Here is a 15,620-nt window from a genome sequence, read left to right as displayed (position 1 = left end):
TAGTTTTTGTAAGTCTTTTCAATTACATTAATAATAGGCCATTTTTTTTTCCGTCAAAAAAAAATAAGTCCATTCTAGCTAACTTGACTTACAATAAGTTCACTCTGATTCATGTCATGTCATGTCAAGCTACAATAAGTTTTATTTGGTTATGTATATTCAAACTTCTCTTCCTCATTCACTAGATTTTGCAGCGCAAAATATGACTAGTTTTTTGACATTACGACTAAGACTTTGTTTGTATATTGTGAATAGTGATCGATCATAATCTGACAAAGCAACTGTAGTTTTTTGATTTGTCGAATGCTTCTACAATGATAGAGCTAATTAAGATAATCATTTATTAATCATTAACGTAATTTCTTTAGTTTTTTGACAACTCATAAATTGATACTTCTAGGTAAAATATGCAAATTAATTAAAACTCATTATCAAAGAGATGTCAATTAATTATAGTACGAATTTTCTAGAAACGTACTACCTATAAAAACTACAAATTAAATTACTTAATTTCAAATGAAATATGCCTTAAGTAATTGGGGTTCATACCTTCTTATTTAGGAACCAAGAAAGACCTAAAATAAAATACATTATTCAAGTAAGAATCACATGAGAAAGTTTGGATGGAGTCCTTATGCATGTCTTACTAAGTATATATAGAAAGTGATATACTACGTAATTTTTGGATGATTTTTAATTAAATTTGATTCAAGATCATCTAATAATATATGTTCATGTAGAATTAACCGGTTGCACTCGTATTTCCTAAGGTAGTATATTTAGTCCAACTACTGTATTGTCTATATATATCGTGCAAAAGTTTGAGTAAAAGATGTTCCAAAAGCTAGATTCTAAGGCACTTTTAAAAATCAAATGTCGAATAAGTAGACAACTTCTTTGATTTGAAGCACATAATCACATAATAGGACTAGCATAAATGGTACCAGAAAATTCCATTGATACAACATGGTGAATTATTCATGTAAATATATCAACTTTTAAGATGATGCATTAATATTATTGGAGAGTAGAGGATCCAATTCTACCGTCAATTTCAAAGGATTGGATAAAAATAAAATTAAAGAAAAATAGTAGTACAAGTATTTTATACGTGATTCGACTTATCTATCCAAGTTGATGCTAAATTAAACAGAACCTTCAGTTAGCAAATGGAAACACAATACAGCATTTTCCAAAAAAAAGCAATACTAATTATATTTTTAATTCTTTATTTATAATGGATTTTCTTTTCTTTTCTTTTCTACATATAAAAAAAAATAATAAAAAAAAGTTGTAACTGGTCTGTTGCAACAAGGTGGGTCCCACAAAAGAAATGTCACTATAGATTGTTTACCACTAAAACAACTAACATGTTATATATTCCTACAAATACCCCCTCTGTAATTCATTCCTCTCAAGCTAAGTTCATTCCAAGGCCAAAGCCTCCTCTCTTCATTTAATTTGTTTCTCTAGCTAGATCACTTTATTTGAATAATCTTCAACCAATAACAAAATCGTTTATACTTTGTGATCTAGCTAATTTAATCAAGAGCAAGATTAATTAACATCGATTGATGCTAGCTATGTTTAGCACCGTGCAATCTAAGAGAGCATGCGAGTTTTGGAAATCAGGCCTAGTCGCGGCCTCAAGAACAGCCTTGGCTTGCATTATAGTAGGGTGCTTAACCCTCTATGGCCCTGCCTCTTTCAAGAGGGAAGTAACATTCCCTGCATTTTCATATGTCGCGATGATTCTTATTATAACCAATGCTACCCTAGGAGACACAATCCGAGGTCTTTGGCTTGCATTTTATGCTACTCTTCAAACTGTTTGCCCTGCTATTTTGTGCCTCTGGCTCATAGGAGGACCTTCTAGCCTTACCGAGGCATCTACCTCTTTGGTCGTTGCTATTGCTGCTTTCTTTATCGCGTTGCCTCAATCAACCCATGTCGTAGCCAAGAGGATTGCTTTGGGCCAACTTATCATCATCTATGTTGTTGGTTACATCAATGCTCATCAATTTGATGCTGTCATGCATCCTGTCCATGTTGCTGCTAGCACCGCCGTTGGTGCTGTCGCTTGTTTCTTAGCTCTATTGCTTCCTTACCCTCACCTTGCTACCTCCCAGGTAAATTTTACTCATTCATGATTAAGTCTTACTTATTTTACAGATGAAATTCGTGATACTTGTTGCTAATTAATTATACTAACAATAGTAGTAGCAATTTATTAATCCTTTTTTCCTAGTAATATTATTGTGCATATATGGTAAATATATTAAGAAAAGTGTTTATGTATGTAATACAGGTGACCAAAAATAGCAAATTATTTGTAGAGAACGCGACAGATAGGCTAAAGCTGTTTGTCAAGGCATTTTGTGCTCAAGATGATGTAACTTCTCAAGCATTAATCTCTCAAACAAGGTGTTTAGCTGGTAAAGCCAAGAAATTTATCCAGTGCATTAAATCCAAACAGGTAACATAACCTTTTCATACTATGAAATTATCAAATGAGTAAAAAAAGTTATAAAATGATCAACAACACTAATATTTTTTTTATTTTTTTCATTATATTTTTGTTTGAGCAGGAAAGCATGCAGTGGGAGAGATTTCCCTTGAAATTTATCAGACCTTATTGTACGAACCCAGGGGACCGGTTCCAGGAACTAGAGACGCCACTAAGAGGGATGGATATCGCGCTAAGTAACACAAAAGTACCTATTTCGATTGTTGATGAACAATTGAAAGACGGTATGGACTTAATAGAAGGTGAAATAAGCCAAAATTTACACCAACTTAAGAGCCATACACCTAGTGAAACAATAACTGTCCCAGAATCCACTGAAGGACAAGTCATGGGCTTCCTTCAAAAACTCGAAACACCGCCATCAAACGAGAAAGACTTACCCTCTTATTTCTTCTTCTTCTGTATGAAACTCTTACACTCTCAGTCAAGGGCCATGACCATTCCTCCAAACCAACAAAAAACTGACCAAAACACCCCTCAAAAAAAGAACCAACAACAACACCTAAACAAAAACAATGAAAACCAAAATGGGTTTTCTTTGAAAAGTATTTGGGCCAACAACTGGCCCACTGCTAAAGAAAGGCTTACCATAGCAATAAATTGCTCACTATCGTTGGGCTTTGCCGTGTTATTTGGGCTTTATTACAGTAAGCCCAATGGATATTGGTCTGGGCTTCCTGTAGCTGTGAGTTTTGCAGCAGCTAGAGAAGCCACATTTAAAGTTGCCAATGTTAAGTTCCAAGGGACAGTCATTGGCAATGTATATGGAGTATTAGGTTGTTTTATTTTCGAAAGATTTGTACAAATTAGGTTCATATCACTTCTTCCTTGGTTTATTTTCACCAGCTTTCTTCAACAGAGCAAAATGTATGGGCAAGCAGGTGCTGTTTCTGCAGTTATAGGTGCAATTCTGATTTTGGGCCGAAGAAATTTCGGCCCACCATCTGATTTTGCTATAGCTAGAATAGTGGAAACCTTTATTGGTTTGTCCTGTTCTATTGTTATTGATTTGTTGTTACACCCTACTAGAGGAGCCACCCTAGCCAAAGTTCAACTTACCAAGACTCTAGGGACACTCGAGGATTCGATCTCTTCTATTGATCTCGTTACTTCTTCCAAGGTCGAGTTACTTGAGAAGGCGAAAAGCATCAAAGCTCAAGTTAATGAGCTAGATAAATATGTTGGTGAGGCTGAGGCAGAGCCCAATTTTTGGTATTTGCCATTCCATACTTCTTGTTATAGGAAATTGATGGGTCCTTTCGCGAAAATGGGTGATCTCTTGATATTCACAGCTCATGCTATTGGGTTCCTAGAAGAGCATATCCAAAGCATTGAATTGGAGAGGATGAACGATGATCTAAGGCATGTAGTAAAAATGGTAGCTACTTCGATGAAATCCTTCCAAGAAGTTGCTTCTATCAAGTCATTGATAGTTCTTGAAAATGACCTTGCCAAAAGTGGTAAAACATGTGATCTTGAGGTGGGAAAATCGGCCAACTTTCCATTAATGAACTTGGGTGAGAAAGATATGGAGAAATTCATAAGCTCGTACCTTGATCATTCCAAGGAAGTATTCGAGGAAATCGAGTTCCCTGAGGGAGATGAAGAGATCAAGAGTCAAACTATCATGAGTTTAAGTGCACTTGGATTTTGCTTAAGCTGTTTGATGAGGGAAACAAAAGAGGTTGAGAAAGGAATTAAGGAACTTGTTCAGTGGGAAAATCCTACTAGTCAAATAAATCTACATGAGATGTCATGTAAAATTCATGCATTATACGATTGATATGAATTTACTAAATTTAAAAAAACTTTATCTTGTCTTTGCAAAATAATGAAGTTTTGTTATAAATGTACGTAAAGTACATTAAACTGTATCTTCTAACAATAGAGTATATTCTCTATCAATTTCCTTTAATTTCATAGAAAGTGGTAGCTAGAAAACCATTGCATTGTTGGATCATAACACCATATATTTTGGTGTAAAATCTTGACAATGTTTTGCTAGCTCAAATAATAACATACAGTTTTGATTTTTTTTTTTTTCAATGGTCATACAGTTTTGATTATTGTGTCTTATTATTTTGTAATTTTTTTTTTTTTTTTGAGGGATTAAGGAAAAAATATATGGACTAACTTAAAGGTTTAAGGAGGAAAGATAAATTTATAATTCCAAAAAAAAAAAAAATGTGGCTGCTGGGATTCGAGCCCAGGTCTCCACGGCCACAACGTGGAATTCTAACCACTAAACTACAGCCACTTTAGTGTTAGTCTTGTAATTGTTATCTTACTTATCTTTCAACTTTTTGGTTATTATTATTGTCCACTCCAATATAATATTTCCCTTTTCCATTTAAATATAATCATCAATCTATGTGCAACATGAAACTTTGTTTCTAATTTTCAAATTTGAAAAGGCAACATGACAAATTTGATGATAGTATGAGTATTTTTTTTTTCCAGATATATATAATGCATGGACATACGAAGAAAAAAAATTATACGTACTAAACTCAAAGATTTAAGAAGGAAAGATAAATTAAATTTTAACAATCAAAGTTATAATCGTGATCTAAGTAAACAATACTTGACAAACAATAGAGGGATAATGTATAATTTAAATAACACAACTCATGATTGTGGTACGGTAAAACATAAAAGGTATTTCATGTCATAGGAAACTTTGATTTTAGGAGGTTAAATAATAATTTTTTACAAGAAAAAGCTACAAATATACAGCTTAATGTAGTATGTGTTGGATACTTTGAAAATAGATCTATAAGAAATGAAAAGTACAGTCACCAAACTAACATAAGTGCTTAACAAGTAATTTTCCAATAATGCTTTAGTTATCAGCTTAATTAGGTTGTATGGGAAGAATTCACATCTACTCTAACAACTTTTATGAGCATGCTAGACAAAGACGGCCTAATAAATCATGCACGAGGACCTCATGCTTTTCCTATCCTACTTTGATAGTTTTACCACATGAAAAAGATCGATCATACAAACATAGAACAGAATTTGACTACATAATAGGGATAAATTAAGCTTTGTTATTATCATAAGATTCATGACTTTTTATCTTTTGATAAGTTTAGATAAATTCAAATGAGATGAGATATGGACTAACAATTTCAATGAAACATAAAAGATATCTACACAGTTTTTTAAATATTTGCTCCATTTTTCTTGGGTACGTATGTCAATGTTAATCTTTGATCAATTACATCTTTAATTATTAATAAGTATAAATTATAACAATTAAAAATTAAAAATCTATTCATTGAGATGATTCCAATAAATACCCACAAAATATATATTTTTTCTTATATAATATATATTTTTTCTTATATATAAATCACAAACATTAGTCGACAATTGAATAGTGCGAAATATAGAAATGAAGTCAGTATTTAAAAACAAAGAGTGTAATAATTAACTAGTTTATGTATAATACTTTTTTTTACGAAACTACTCTATATAATACTAAAATCCGTTAAAATTAGAGTCGGTACTCCATAATTAATTAGATAAGTATAAATTAGTTGAAGAAAATACGATTTTGTAAATAGATTTATCTATTTCGAATCTTTTTGCCAAAATATTTGGCAATTTTCTAAGATAGGATAAACTCACTTTTTTTTAATCCCAGAAATATTTTTTAAAAATAAATACAGTAAATCTGTTTTTCCTAATTTTCCAATAGGAATCTGAAAGAAGCCAGACTCACATCAAAACGGATCAGTCAAGAGTCAAGACTCAACAGTTTTGGTATCGCATTGTTTTAGGATTCCTTAAGCATATTTCCTCACGTTTTCATATCTTCCATCACAATTCCTTATAATTTATGTCAATTTCTCATCTTTTCTCTCAATAATTTCTCCCCTTTTTCCTGAATTTCACACTGCCAAAATCTGGTAAGAAACCTCTGAATTTTAATCTTAAAAAATGGATCTTTATTTAATAATTATAATTATTATTATGATGAACAAGTAGTTGTCACTCTAAGTTAGGCGTAATTTCAATGTCTTCTAATTGTTAGCATAACAATCATAATCATGATTTTGATTGGTGTTCCCGACATTTTCTTGAATTTGAAGCTAACTATGAAAAAAGCCCTCAATTTTAAATCTTTTTTGCTTGTTCAATTTTGGGATTTTAATTTAAATTAATCAAATTGCGTAAAAATCGCGCTTTCTCTCTCCTCTGGCATGTGAGTTTGGCGACGTTTGGTAAGGGAAGTTTCTGAATTGTGGATCATACTATTTATTTTTGTTTATCACACTATATATACTCCATTCTTTGATCTTCTTTTTTTCATCAATCGCAAATTACAAGTTAGGGTTTCGTTCTTGCTTTCAGTCCAAAGTACTTTTCTTGCTCCCCCTCTTTAATGTTTTTTTATTTTTATTAGAAATTCCCGATTTCCCCCTTTTATAATTTCTATTTTTTTATTTATAAATGTATAAATTTTGCTTAGGTGGTTTTTTCTGGACCCCATTAAATTAATTGTCATCATAAATTTTCTGTTCTTTTGTGTTGTAGGTCTTCATTAAATTGATTGAGTGGGAGATCTGAGAAATGGCATCCAACGGAGAGAAGCAATCAGGAACCAAGCCACCTCCACCCCCTTCTCCATTGAGAAATTCTAAATTTTTTCAGGTAATTTTTATTGATTTTATAGAGATTTTTTATTTATTTTTAATACTTGGTTGATATTTGCAATTTGAGTTAAATGTTATGATTGGTATCTTTGATTTGGATGAAAAAAGAGTGGATCTTGTAGTGGGTTGATCTCCAATTTGTTAAACAGGATGTGGGTAGTATTGCAACAATGTTGTCCACTAGGGAAAATATTGGCTGTACTTTGATGTGCTATGTTGATTGTATCCATTAGGAGAGGGGTAATGTGAATGGTTTGTTATGTTTTTGTTTTTACTGATTGATGATCAATCAATTATTGTTGTGATTGTAAGTCGGTAGTGCTCTCGCTTCGTCATTGTATAGTATGATGATGACTGATGAGCTTGATTTTTGTTGTGCAATGCTGATGATGAAGCAATGTACCATACTTTGTAGAGTTTCAATTTGATCATGAATGAGGGACTGTGATGGTTGTTGAGCTGTGGTAGAAGAGAGGGTATTGGCTTATTTTTTTTCTTCGCATTTTTACTAAATGCTTTACCTTTTTTGTCTTGTGATGGCAGTCAAACATGAGAATTTTGATCACTGGAGGAGCAGGATTTATTGGCTCCCATCTGGTGGATAGATTGATGGAAAATGAAAAGAATGAGGTGAGCATGTTTTCCCAACTTGCTTCTTTTCTATCAACTAATGATCAATGAAGAGAAAAGATACGGCAATCTTAGTGCGCAATGCATGTTTCCTCTTTTCCTTGCTCTTGTTCTTGTTCCTTTGAGGGAATTGGAGGTGGGCAGACAGGAAAGTGCTCATCTTGTCTCACACGTTTAATATAATTTGATTTTTGATATTTTAACAGGTGATTGTTGTTGATAACTACTTTACTGGTTCAAAGGACAACCTTAGGAAATGGATTGGACACCCGAGGTTTGAGCTGATCCGTCATGGTACTAATCCTGTTTATCTATTTTTGATCGTCACTTATGTTGTATAATTAACTTTAATTTGCCTTAAATCTAAGAACCTTATGTTGTATGGATAATTCGGAGAGTAATTCTGTGTTTGATTGTTTTAAGATAGAGCAGTAGGGCTTTTTTTTTTTCAGCTGGTTGACATTGTGGAAATTTAGCAAAGTTGCTCCTTTACTCTTTCATTTTCATAAACATAGTGCAGCCCTCTAATCGTGTTGGCTGCCTTCTGTGTCTGATGTTTCTCTTTCTGCGGTGTTTAATATGCCTCCGGAAATTATTTAGCATTTAAAATAATCTTCTTATGTTACTTTTATTTTAATAATAAGTCAGCAAGCCGAATGAAAATAGCGTATATATCGACATTTTTACATCTTCACTTCACTCGGAGAGTTCATTATTGTACTGCATCTTGCGCATGTTCAGTTGGAACTTGAAGTGTTGTAATATTTTCGCTAGTTATGTTTTTTTAAGTTTCATAATTGTTTTTTTTTTTTTTTTGGCCTGCAGATGTTACAGAGCCATTACTAATTGAGGTTGATCAGATATATCACCTTGCATGCCCTGCATCGCCGATATTTTACAAGCACAACCCTGTTAAAGTAAGTACAGGTTTAATCTAATTTTCTGATTTGTAGTTGGACCTCTTAAATGTGCAATTAGCTTGAACTTCTGCTTCCACTATTTGAGAAGCATATGTTTTAATCATGTTGATTTTTGTGTCCAATTTGGACTTAATATTCTGGAAGTTCACTGTGCTGTCTATAAAATGCATGTGTGCTGATTTATCGTCAGAAATGCATCGGCATCTGAATGTGTCTGATCTATCCTCAGAATAGTCAGAAATGCCTCCGCCTTGTTGAATTCATTTTATCACCCACACTAATGAAATGGTATTTTAGGGCAGACTTGTTACAAATTTTTTTCCACCCATACTTATGACGTGTTAGTGTAGGATGGACTTGTTACAATTTTAACATTCTTAAGTCACAATATCATTAGTTTCCCTCAAACCTCAAAACGCAGCCTTCTCTGAACTCTGAGGCTTGTGTGGTGTTCTGTGCTCACTTGGGACATAACAGCTTATTGTACTATATTTTGAAGATGGTCTAAACTCTAAATATTTTCAATTTCCTGCCAAGCCCAATTTCAGTCCCCTCTGAACCAAGACTTTTTCTCGTTGCACTGTGCTGCTCATGGATATTGGTAGGTGGCAGACTGGCAGCTACACATGATATGACCTATTAAACCATTTCATAAAGAATTATAGCTTTTTCTTTCAGTACTCAATTGTCAATAAGCTCAGTGAGTTTTACGAGCCAGAATGCTTACAGCAAGACGGTTACTCTAGCTCACGGTCTCACACGTATTAAAGTTCCTGTATTAGGGCAGTTAATTGACAATTTATGATCACATGTAAGCAAAGGGTAGCTTAGTAAGACTTGTGGAGTATGATACAGTACATTCTAACTATGTTATGTGAATTCTGAAGATTGCTTGTGACGCTCGATACTAAACAGCTTAAAATTGCTGATGTTTAAAAAAAACTAATGCTTTGATGGCCACAATAAGATTTTATTGTGTGAATTAGTGAGGTTTTTTCTCCCTTTCATTTGGCATTATACAGTTATTAAATCTGAACATTTTATATCTGACAGACAATCAAGACAAATGTGATGGGTACTTTGAACATGCTAGGACTTGCCAAGCGTGTTGGAGCCAGGTTTGTGGGGTTTATTTTTCTACATCATTGTGGGTATATGTAACATGCAATAAATTTTACCATCTCTCTTTTGCTTCTGTACTCTCTGCAGGATTTTGCTTACTTCAACATCAGAGGTATATGGTGATCCCCTTGTCCATCCTCAACCTGAAACTTATTGGGGAAATGTTAACCCAATTGGTATGCACTTACAGTGTTTAAATATTTGCTGAAATATTCTTTGGGTGCAGGACATTTTAACAATATAATCTGTTTGAGAACTAAATTTGTTTATTATTTTGTCCAACAGGAGTTAGGAGCTGTTATGACGAGGGAAAACGTGTAGCTGAAACCTTGATGTTTGATTATCACAGGCAACACGGGATTGGTATGCTTGTTTCCTTTCTTGAGTTAACTCTACTTAGAAAGATCTAGATTTTGAGCTGTTTTTTCCATTGCATTGTGAAACAGAAATTCGTGTAGCCCGAATTTTCAATACTTATGGGCCTCGGATGAACATCGACGATGGCCGTGTTGTCAGCAACTTCATTGCTCAAGCACTTAGGTAAGCTAATATCCTGTTATTGGTTGACAGTCTTACACCTTTCTAGAAGTTCGACAACTTTTGATGTAATTCTTATGTTGAAGTCTCGTAGATTCTGAAAAGGGCCTGAATTTAACTTTAAGCCCGTGTTTAGAAATCTGATTGGTCATCTAAGTATTTAGGATATATCTGAGTTGAAACTTGAGGGGAGAAGGAAAATAATAATGTTTTAATTAGATGTTGAATTGCTAGTTGTGTGTGATTCTCTTTTCATGTTACTGCATCATCTATTGGATGTCACTTATGAGATCAAATTGGCCAGTTTTTTTATGCTTTAGTACCGTTATATTTCCTTGTGCAGGGATGAGCCACTGACAGTTCAGGCTCCTGGAACTCAGACTCGTAGTTTCTGTTTCGTGTCTGACATGGTGCGTGATTGTTTTTTGTGTTTGAGTATTATATGTATTTATATTTTTGTAGAGCAACAAGTAATTGTTTCTTGAACACAATCAATTGTACTACAGGTTGATGGTCTGATCAGACTGATGGAAGGAGAGCACACTGGGCCAATCAACATTGGCAACCCTGGTAATGATGCTCTACTATATTTTCTTTGTTTTTGTTTGGCTCTCTAAAAAAAAAAATTCATTGCTAACTCCTTTGCTGGTATTTAGGTGAATTCACCATGCTTGAACTTGCTGAGACTGTGAAAGAGGTACGTTGAAAAATTATGTTGTTGCTCTTACCTACGCCCTTGAGTGTATTGCACTTCAAGTGAATCCTCATATAAGCATTCAATCTTGCCAAAGAACAATTTCTCATATAAGCGTTAAATCTTGCAAAAGAACAATTATGTTACTCCGTATACATCAACCTTAATCTAGATGAGTGTCATTTGCGGTGGCTGGGCCCATAATTGCAATTTCATTGATTGATTATTCTTAACATTTCTGCTTACAGATCAACCTAAATTGATTAAGCTTGTCACTCACTTGTTGAAGCATTCAATGCAAATATTGTATTTCACTTTATACTCCATACTCTCTAGCTTATGAGCGTGGGAAAATAAGAAAATTGCAACCTGTTTGTATTTGCGTGCTGTTAGTGTATTAGATAATGGACCTCCAGTACTGTTAGTGTATTTCACTTTAACTCCATACTCTCTAGCTTATGAGTGTTTCTAAAGAAGGGGTTTTATGTCTGGCTGGCAATATTGTTCGAGCTTTATATGGTGTGTTGATTGTACAAGTTTTGAAAGAATGTTGATGTCCTTCAGTGTTCATCTTGTGTGTTGAGTATACAATTGAGTTTCTGAATATGCATGTGGTCCTTTGCCTGCTCAGCTTCGTTTTTTGTCGATGGATGGAATATTTATGTCGTGTTCTGGCTATATTTTGCAGCTGATCAATCCAGATGTGAAGATAATCTCAGTGGAGAACACCCCTGATGACCCAAGACAGAGGAAGCCAGATATCACATCAGCCAAGGAATTGCTTGGTTGGGAGCCAAAGGTGAAATTAAGGGAAGGACTCCCGCTTATGGAAGAAGACTTCCGCCTGAGGCTCGGAGTTCCCAAGAAATGAATAAGGCAACTTTGAGTCTTATAAGAGGGGTGAAAAGGGGCGGAATCTGTAAAAGAAAAGTTCGCGAAGTGAGCGTTTTTGTGAGTGTTTTTCAAAAGTAGAGGATTGCTTTGTTCTTACCATTTTGCTTTATCCTTTGTGTCAAAAATAATTTAAGGGGACTGTTCCCCTATTTTTTCATTTTCGATATCAATATATGAAGTTTTTCATACCAAATTTTCATTGACATTATTGATAACTTTCGTTCATTGTTGTCGTCCGTTTCAACTTTCTGGTAATTGAGATTTACAATTTTGCTAACGATTTTCAGTAGCTCCAATAACTTGTTATCACAATCCGTAAAAAAAAATTATGAACCTATAATGTCATGGCATTAATCTGCTTTTATCTGTCAACTTAAAACCCAGAACCTTATCCAACAATCAACATAAGAAATTCAGCAATCTGCACTAACGTATTCTTTCGACACATATGCACCTAATTTGAGACACTCAATTTTATTGTATATTTGTGATAAGCAAATCAAACAATCACAAATGATAAACCCTAATTCACATTATTTATCCCAAATCATCACATAAAAATCAAGAACTGTGTAAATATAGCTCAAATTAAAATTTCAAGAATAGATGTTAAACTCTAACAATCAATCTGCCCTAAAAATTGACGTCCAATTGATCGATAACAGTGTCCATATACAGTAGCCATTAGGTCATCGCAACACCAATAATTATTAAAGTTCGCAGAAAAATTCAAAAAACGTAAAAAATTAGTGCGAAATTAAGAATGAAAAACAACAAATTTAATGGCTGAATACAAATAATAGATTGAACGAGATATTCATTTCATTAAATCATAACCAACAATTACAAGCATAACACCACCACTACATACCTAATAATAGCCATCAAAACACAAATGATCTACAAATTCTAAACCCTAATTTCACCAAACCCAGAAACTACTTCTTATCAACCACATTTCCCCCAATTCATCACCCCCAAACCCTAGAACCCCAAATTAGACTCAACCTAACCACCGAAACCATAAAGAGTCCTTCCTTGCCTCTTGAGAGCATACACAACATCCATGGCAGTCACCGTCTTCCTCCTCGCATGCTCAGTGTAAGTCACAGCATCACGAATCACATTCTCCAAGAAGATCTTGAGGACGCCACGTGTCTCTTCATAGATCAGACCGCTGATACGCTTAACACCGCCTCTTCGAGCAAGACGACGAATAGCAGGCTTAGTGATACCTTGGATGTTATCACGAAGAACTTTCCTGTGACGCTTTGCTCCTCCCTTTCCCAAACCCTTGCCTCCCTTTCCTCTTCCTGACATTTTTGGTTCTAGAGAGAGAAAGTTGAATAACTGGAAATTGTGGTTTTAGAGAGAGAATGTGAAAATGAAAATGTGTGGATGTTGATGTGGGTTAAAAAGGGTATTTATAACTGCCGGGTTTTTGGGTGGTGAGATGATTTGGTGTTGAGGATTGGTTTAAATCGAACGGTTGTAGGAGGTTATCCGTGTGAGTTGGTGAGGGTTGTTTTGGGTCGTTGATTGGATTTAATCTACGGTCAGGAGTGTGTGAGGTGGAGTTGTGCGGATTGCGATGTGGAAGTTGTGTTTTTTTAAGTTTTGAAGTGGCGGGGTTGTGGGAAAACACAGGGGGAGACGAAATTTTTGAATTGTTTTTGAAATATTTCAAGTTTTTCCAAAAACAAAATTTGGGAAAAGCTTTGAACATTCTATACTTCTATTTCAAGGTGTAATATGCATTTTTGGGCGTTTTATTTCACAAATCTTCAAGGTGTAACTTGTAAACTTGTTGTAAGTTGTAATGGTTAATTAGCTAATATTGGTCAAATAATTAAATAATTATGAAGATGTTTAAATTTGATTATTTGACTGGTATTATTTGATTAAACTTTTAAATTACCATAAGTTAATTGGGGTAAGCTGTAAGCTAGCTCAAAACTTCAAATAGCTTATTCCACCGGATAAACTCGTTTTCGATAAGTTATTTGAAGGAGTTTATTCGTTAATTTATTGGAGTATTTTTTTAAGGTCGTGTTTAGGGAAAAGCTGGAAGCTAATAGCCGTGTCTGATTATATTAGCTGATTTTAACTAACTGCTTATATTAACTTATTTGACTAACTTAGTTTATTAGCTGATTGCTTAAAGCTAATTGATTATGTGAAATGACCAATAAGCTTATTGTGGGGTAGGTGGTTTATAAAGGATTTTAAATTAAATGGGGGTATAATTGTCATTTCACCATAAAAATAAAATAAACTAACTGAAAGAGTTTATTAGGGCTGTCAAACGTGTCGTATCATGTCGGGTTTGTGTTCGCGTCGATGTTAAACGGGTTGAAAAACCCTTGACCCAAACCTAACCCGTTTATATAGTTGGGTCGAGACAAACGCGACACAAAATTAAATGGGTTAGGTTTGGGTTGAAATTTTCAATTCAAAACCGACACGCATAACCCGATTTTTCGACACGCTTAATCTATTAATTAAGTAGCAAAAAAATATATATTATTAATTAAGGTGTAACTTGTAAACTTGTTGTAAGTTGTAATGGTTAATTAGCTGATATTGGTCAAATAATCAAATAATTATGAAGATGTTTAAATTAGATTATTTGACCAGTATTATTTGATTAAACTTTCAAATTACAATAAATTAATTGGAGTAAGCTAGCTCAAAACTTCAAATAGCTTATTCCACCGTATAATCTCGTTCTCAATAAGTTATTTGAAGGAGCTTATTTATTAGCTTATTAGAGTTTTTTTTTTTTAAGGTTGTGTTTGGGGAAAAGTTGAAAGCTAATAGTCGAATCTGATTGTGTTAGCTGATTGCATTGGCTGATTTGACTAACTTATTTGATTAGCTTACTGCTTAAAGCTAATTGATTATGTGAAATGACCCATGAGCTAATTGTGGCTTTAATTTGTTGGGTAGGTGGTTCATATAGGATTTAAATGAACTGGAGATACAAGTGTCATTTCACCATAAGAATTAAATAAACCAATTAAAAGAGTTTAATATGGCTGACAAACTCGACATGCTTAATCTATTAATTAAATAGCAAAATAATAATAATTTAAGTATTCAAAACTTGTAATTTTGTAATCCTAAAAAAAAAAAAAATTTAAAAAGCTTGTAATTTTGTAAATACCTTGACACCATTTATACATTTTGGTAACTTTTTGATGGTTAATTTAGCTGCAAAATAATAATTTGGAAAAATTTTAAATTACCACCCTAAAATGTATCCATTTTCTGTATAACCACCCGTTTAATTTTTTATTTTATTTTACCACCCCTTAAATTAAAAAACTGCTCAGATTACCATCCATTTTAAAATTCCGGTGGATTTTTCTTATGTGGGCCCCACCTAATGACTCTTAGTGGTGACAGGAAGAAGATGATCAGTAGTAGTGGCAATTCAGACAACAAGCTCTTGGTTTTTTTAGTTGTTTTCTTTTGGTTTAAGGTTGTCTTGTACTCAATAAATTGGTTTAAGGTTGTCTTGTACTCAATAAACTGGTTTAAGTGGGAGGTGGAGTGATGACGTGGCTGATTGTAATGCTTAGACATAGCCGTTACTAGCCATTGGGTGGGTCCTCATAACCGAAATCCAT

The 15,620-nt window shown here is 33.8% G+C and overlaps 3 protein-coding genes and 1 non-coding gene across 5 annotated transcripts; 2 read left to right on the top strand and 2 right to left on the bottom strand.

Annotated features, from left to right (window-relative positions):
* The first annotated feature begins 1,285 nt into the window (after positions 1-1,285).
* Positions 1,286-4,391, top strand: LOC145620065 (uncharacterized). Its single transcript, XM_081674719.1, has 3 exons — positions 1,286-2,129; positions 2,309-2,476; positions 2,589-4,391. The coding sequence occupies exons 1-3, from the start codon at positions 1,575-1,577 to the stop codon at positions 4,308-4,310; spliced, it is 2,445 nt and encodes an 814-aa protein (XP_081530845.1). The 5' UTR covers positions 1,286-1,574; the 3' UTR covers positions 4,311-4,391.
* A 321-nt stretch (positions 4,392-4,712) lies between these two features.
* Positions 4,713-4,784, bottom strand: TRNAH-GUG (transfer RNA histidin (anticodon GUG)). Its single transcript has one exon. It is a non-coding gene; the product is annotated as a tRNA-His (tRNA).
* Positions 4,785-6,244: 1,460 nt separating this feature from the next.
* LOC145624539 (UDP-glucuronic acid decarboxylase 5) lies at positions 6,245-12,181 on the top strand. 2 transcript variants are annotated; one of them, XM_081677590.1, is made up of 13 exons: positions 6,245-6,444; positions 7,073-7,189; positions 7,735-7,821; positions 8,028-8,115; positions 8,647-8,738; positions 9,795-9,859; positions 9,951-10,039; positions 10,149-10,226; positions 10,310-10,403; positions 10,744-10,810; positions 10,907-10,970; positions 11,057-11,097; positions 11,783-12,181. In XM_081677590.1, the coding sequence occupies exons 2-13, from the start codon at positions 7,109-7,111 to the stop codon at positions 11,963-11,965; spliced, it is 1,029 nt and encodes a 342-aa protein (XP_081533716.1). In that variant the 5' UTR covers positions 6,245-6,444; positions 7,073-7,108; the 3' UTR covers positions 11,966-12,181. The 2 variants fall into 2 exon arrangements, with proteins under 2 accessions (XP_081533716.1, XP_081533717.1); XM_081677591.1 differs by lacking the exon at positions 6,245-6,444 and adding an exon at positions 6,806-6,895.
* A 607-nt stretch (positions 12,182-12,788) lies between these two features.
* Positions 12,789-13,384, bottom strand: LOC145620056 (histone H4). Its single transcript, XM_081674711.1, has one exon. It carries the CDS (start codon positions 13,306-13,308, stop codon positions 12,997-12,999), a length of 312 nt encoding a protein of 103 aa, XP_081530837.1. The 5' UTR covers positions 13,309-13,384; the 3' UTR covers positions 12,789-12,996.
* Between the last annotated feature and the right edge of the window lie 2,236 nt (positions 13,385-15,620).

The sequence above is a fragment of the Chenopodium album genome, chromosome 3 (assembly GCF_948465745.1).
Source record: "Chenopodium album chromosome 3, dcCheAlbu1.1, whole genome shotgun sequence".
NCBI classification, from domain to species: domain Eukaryota; kingdom Viridiplantae; phylum Streptophyta; class Magnoliopsida; order Caryophyllales; family Amaranthaceae; genus Chenopodium; species Chenopodium album.
The sequence above is the reverse complement of the archived record's forward strand: the minus strand, read 5'-3'. Positions and strand labels throughout refer to the sequence as shown.

What these genes read in the sequence shown, in the direction of transcription:
- LOC145620065 (XM_081674719.1), top strand. Translation starts at nt 1,575, where the DNA reads ATGCTAGCTATGTTTAGCACCGTGCAATCTAAGAGAGCATGCGAGTTT. An exon ending in CTCACCTTGCTACCTCCCAG is followed by an intron (nt 2,130 to 2,308) that starts GTAAATTTTACT and finishes TATGTAATACAG; the next exon opens with GTGACCAAAAATAGCAAATT. An exon ending in AGTGCATTAAATCCAAACAG is followed by an intron (nt 2,477 to 2,588) that starts GTAACATAACCT and finishes TTGTTTGAGCAG; the next exon opens with GAAAGCATGCAGTGGGAGAG.
- LOC145624539 (XM_081677590.1), top strand. Translation starts at nt 7,109, where the DNA reads ATGGCATCCAACGGAGAGAAGCAATCAGGAACCAAGCCACCTCCACCC. An exon ending in TTCATTGCTCAAGCACTTAG is followed by an intron (nt 10,404 to 10,743) that starts GTAAGCTAATAT and finishes TTCCTTGTGCAG; the next exon opens with GGATGAGCCACTGACAGTTC. An exon ending in AATCAACATTGGCAACCCTG is followed by an intron (nt 10,971 to 11,056) that starts GTAATGATGCTC and finishes GCTGGTATTTAG; the next exon opens with GTGAATTCACCATGCTTGAA.
- LOC145620056 (XM_081674711.1), bottom strand. Translation starts at nt 13,308, where the DNA reads ATGTCAGGAAGAGGAAAGGGAGGCAAGGGTTTGGGAAAGGGAGGAGCA.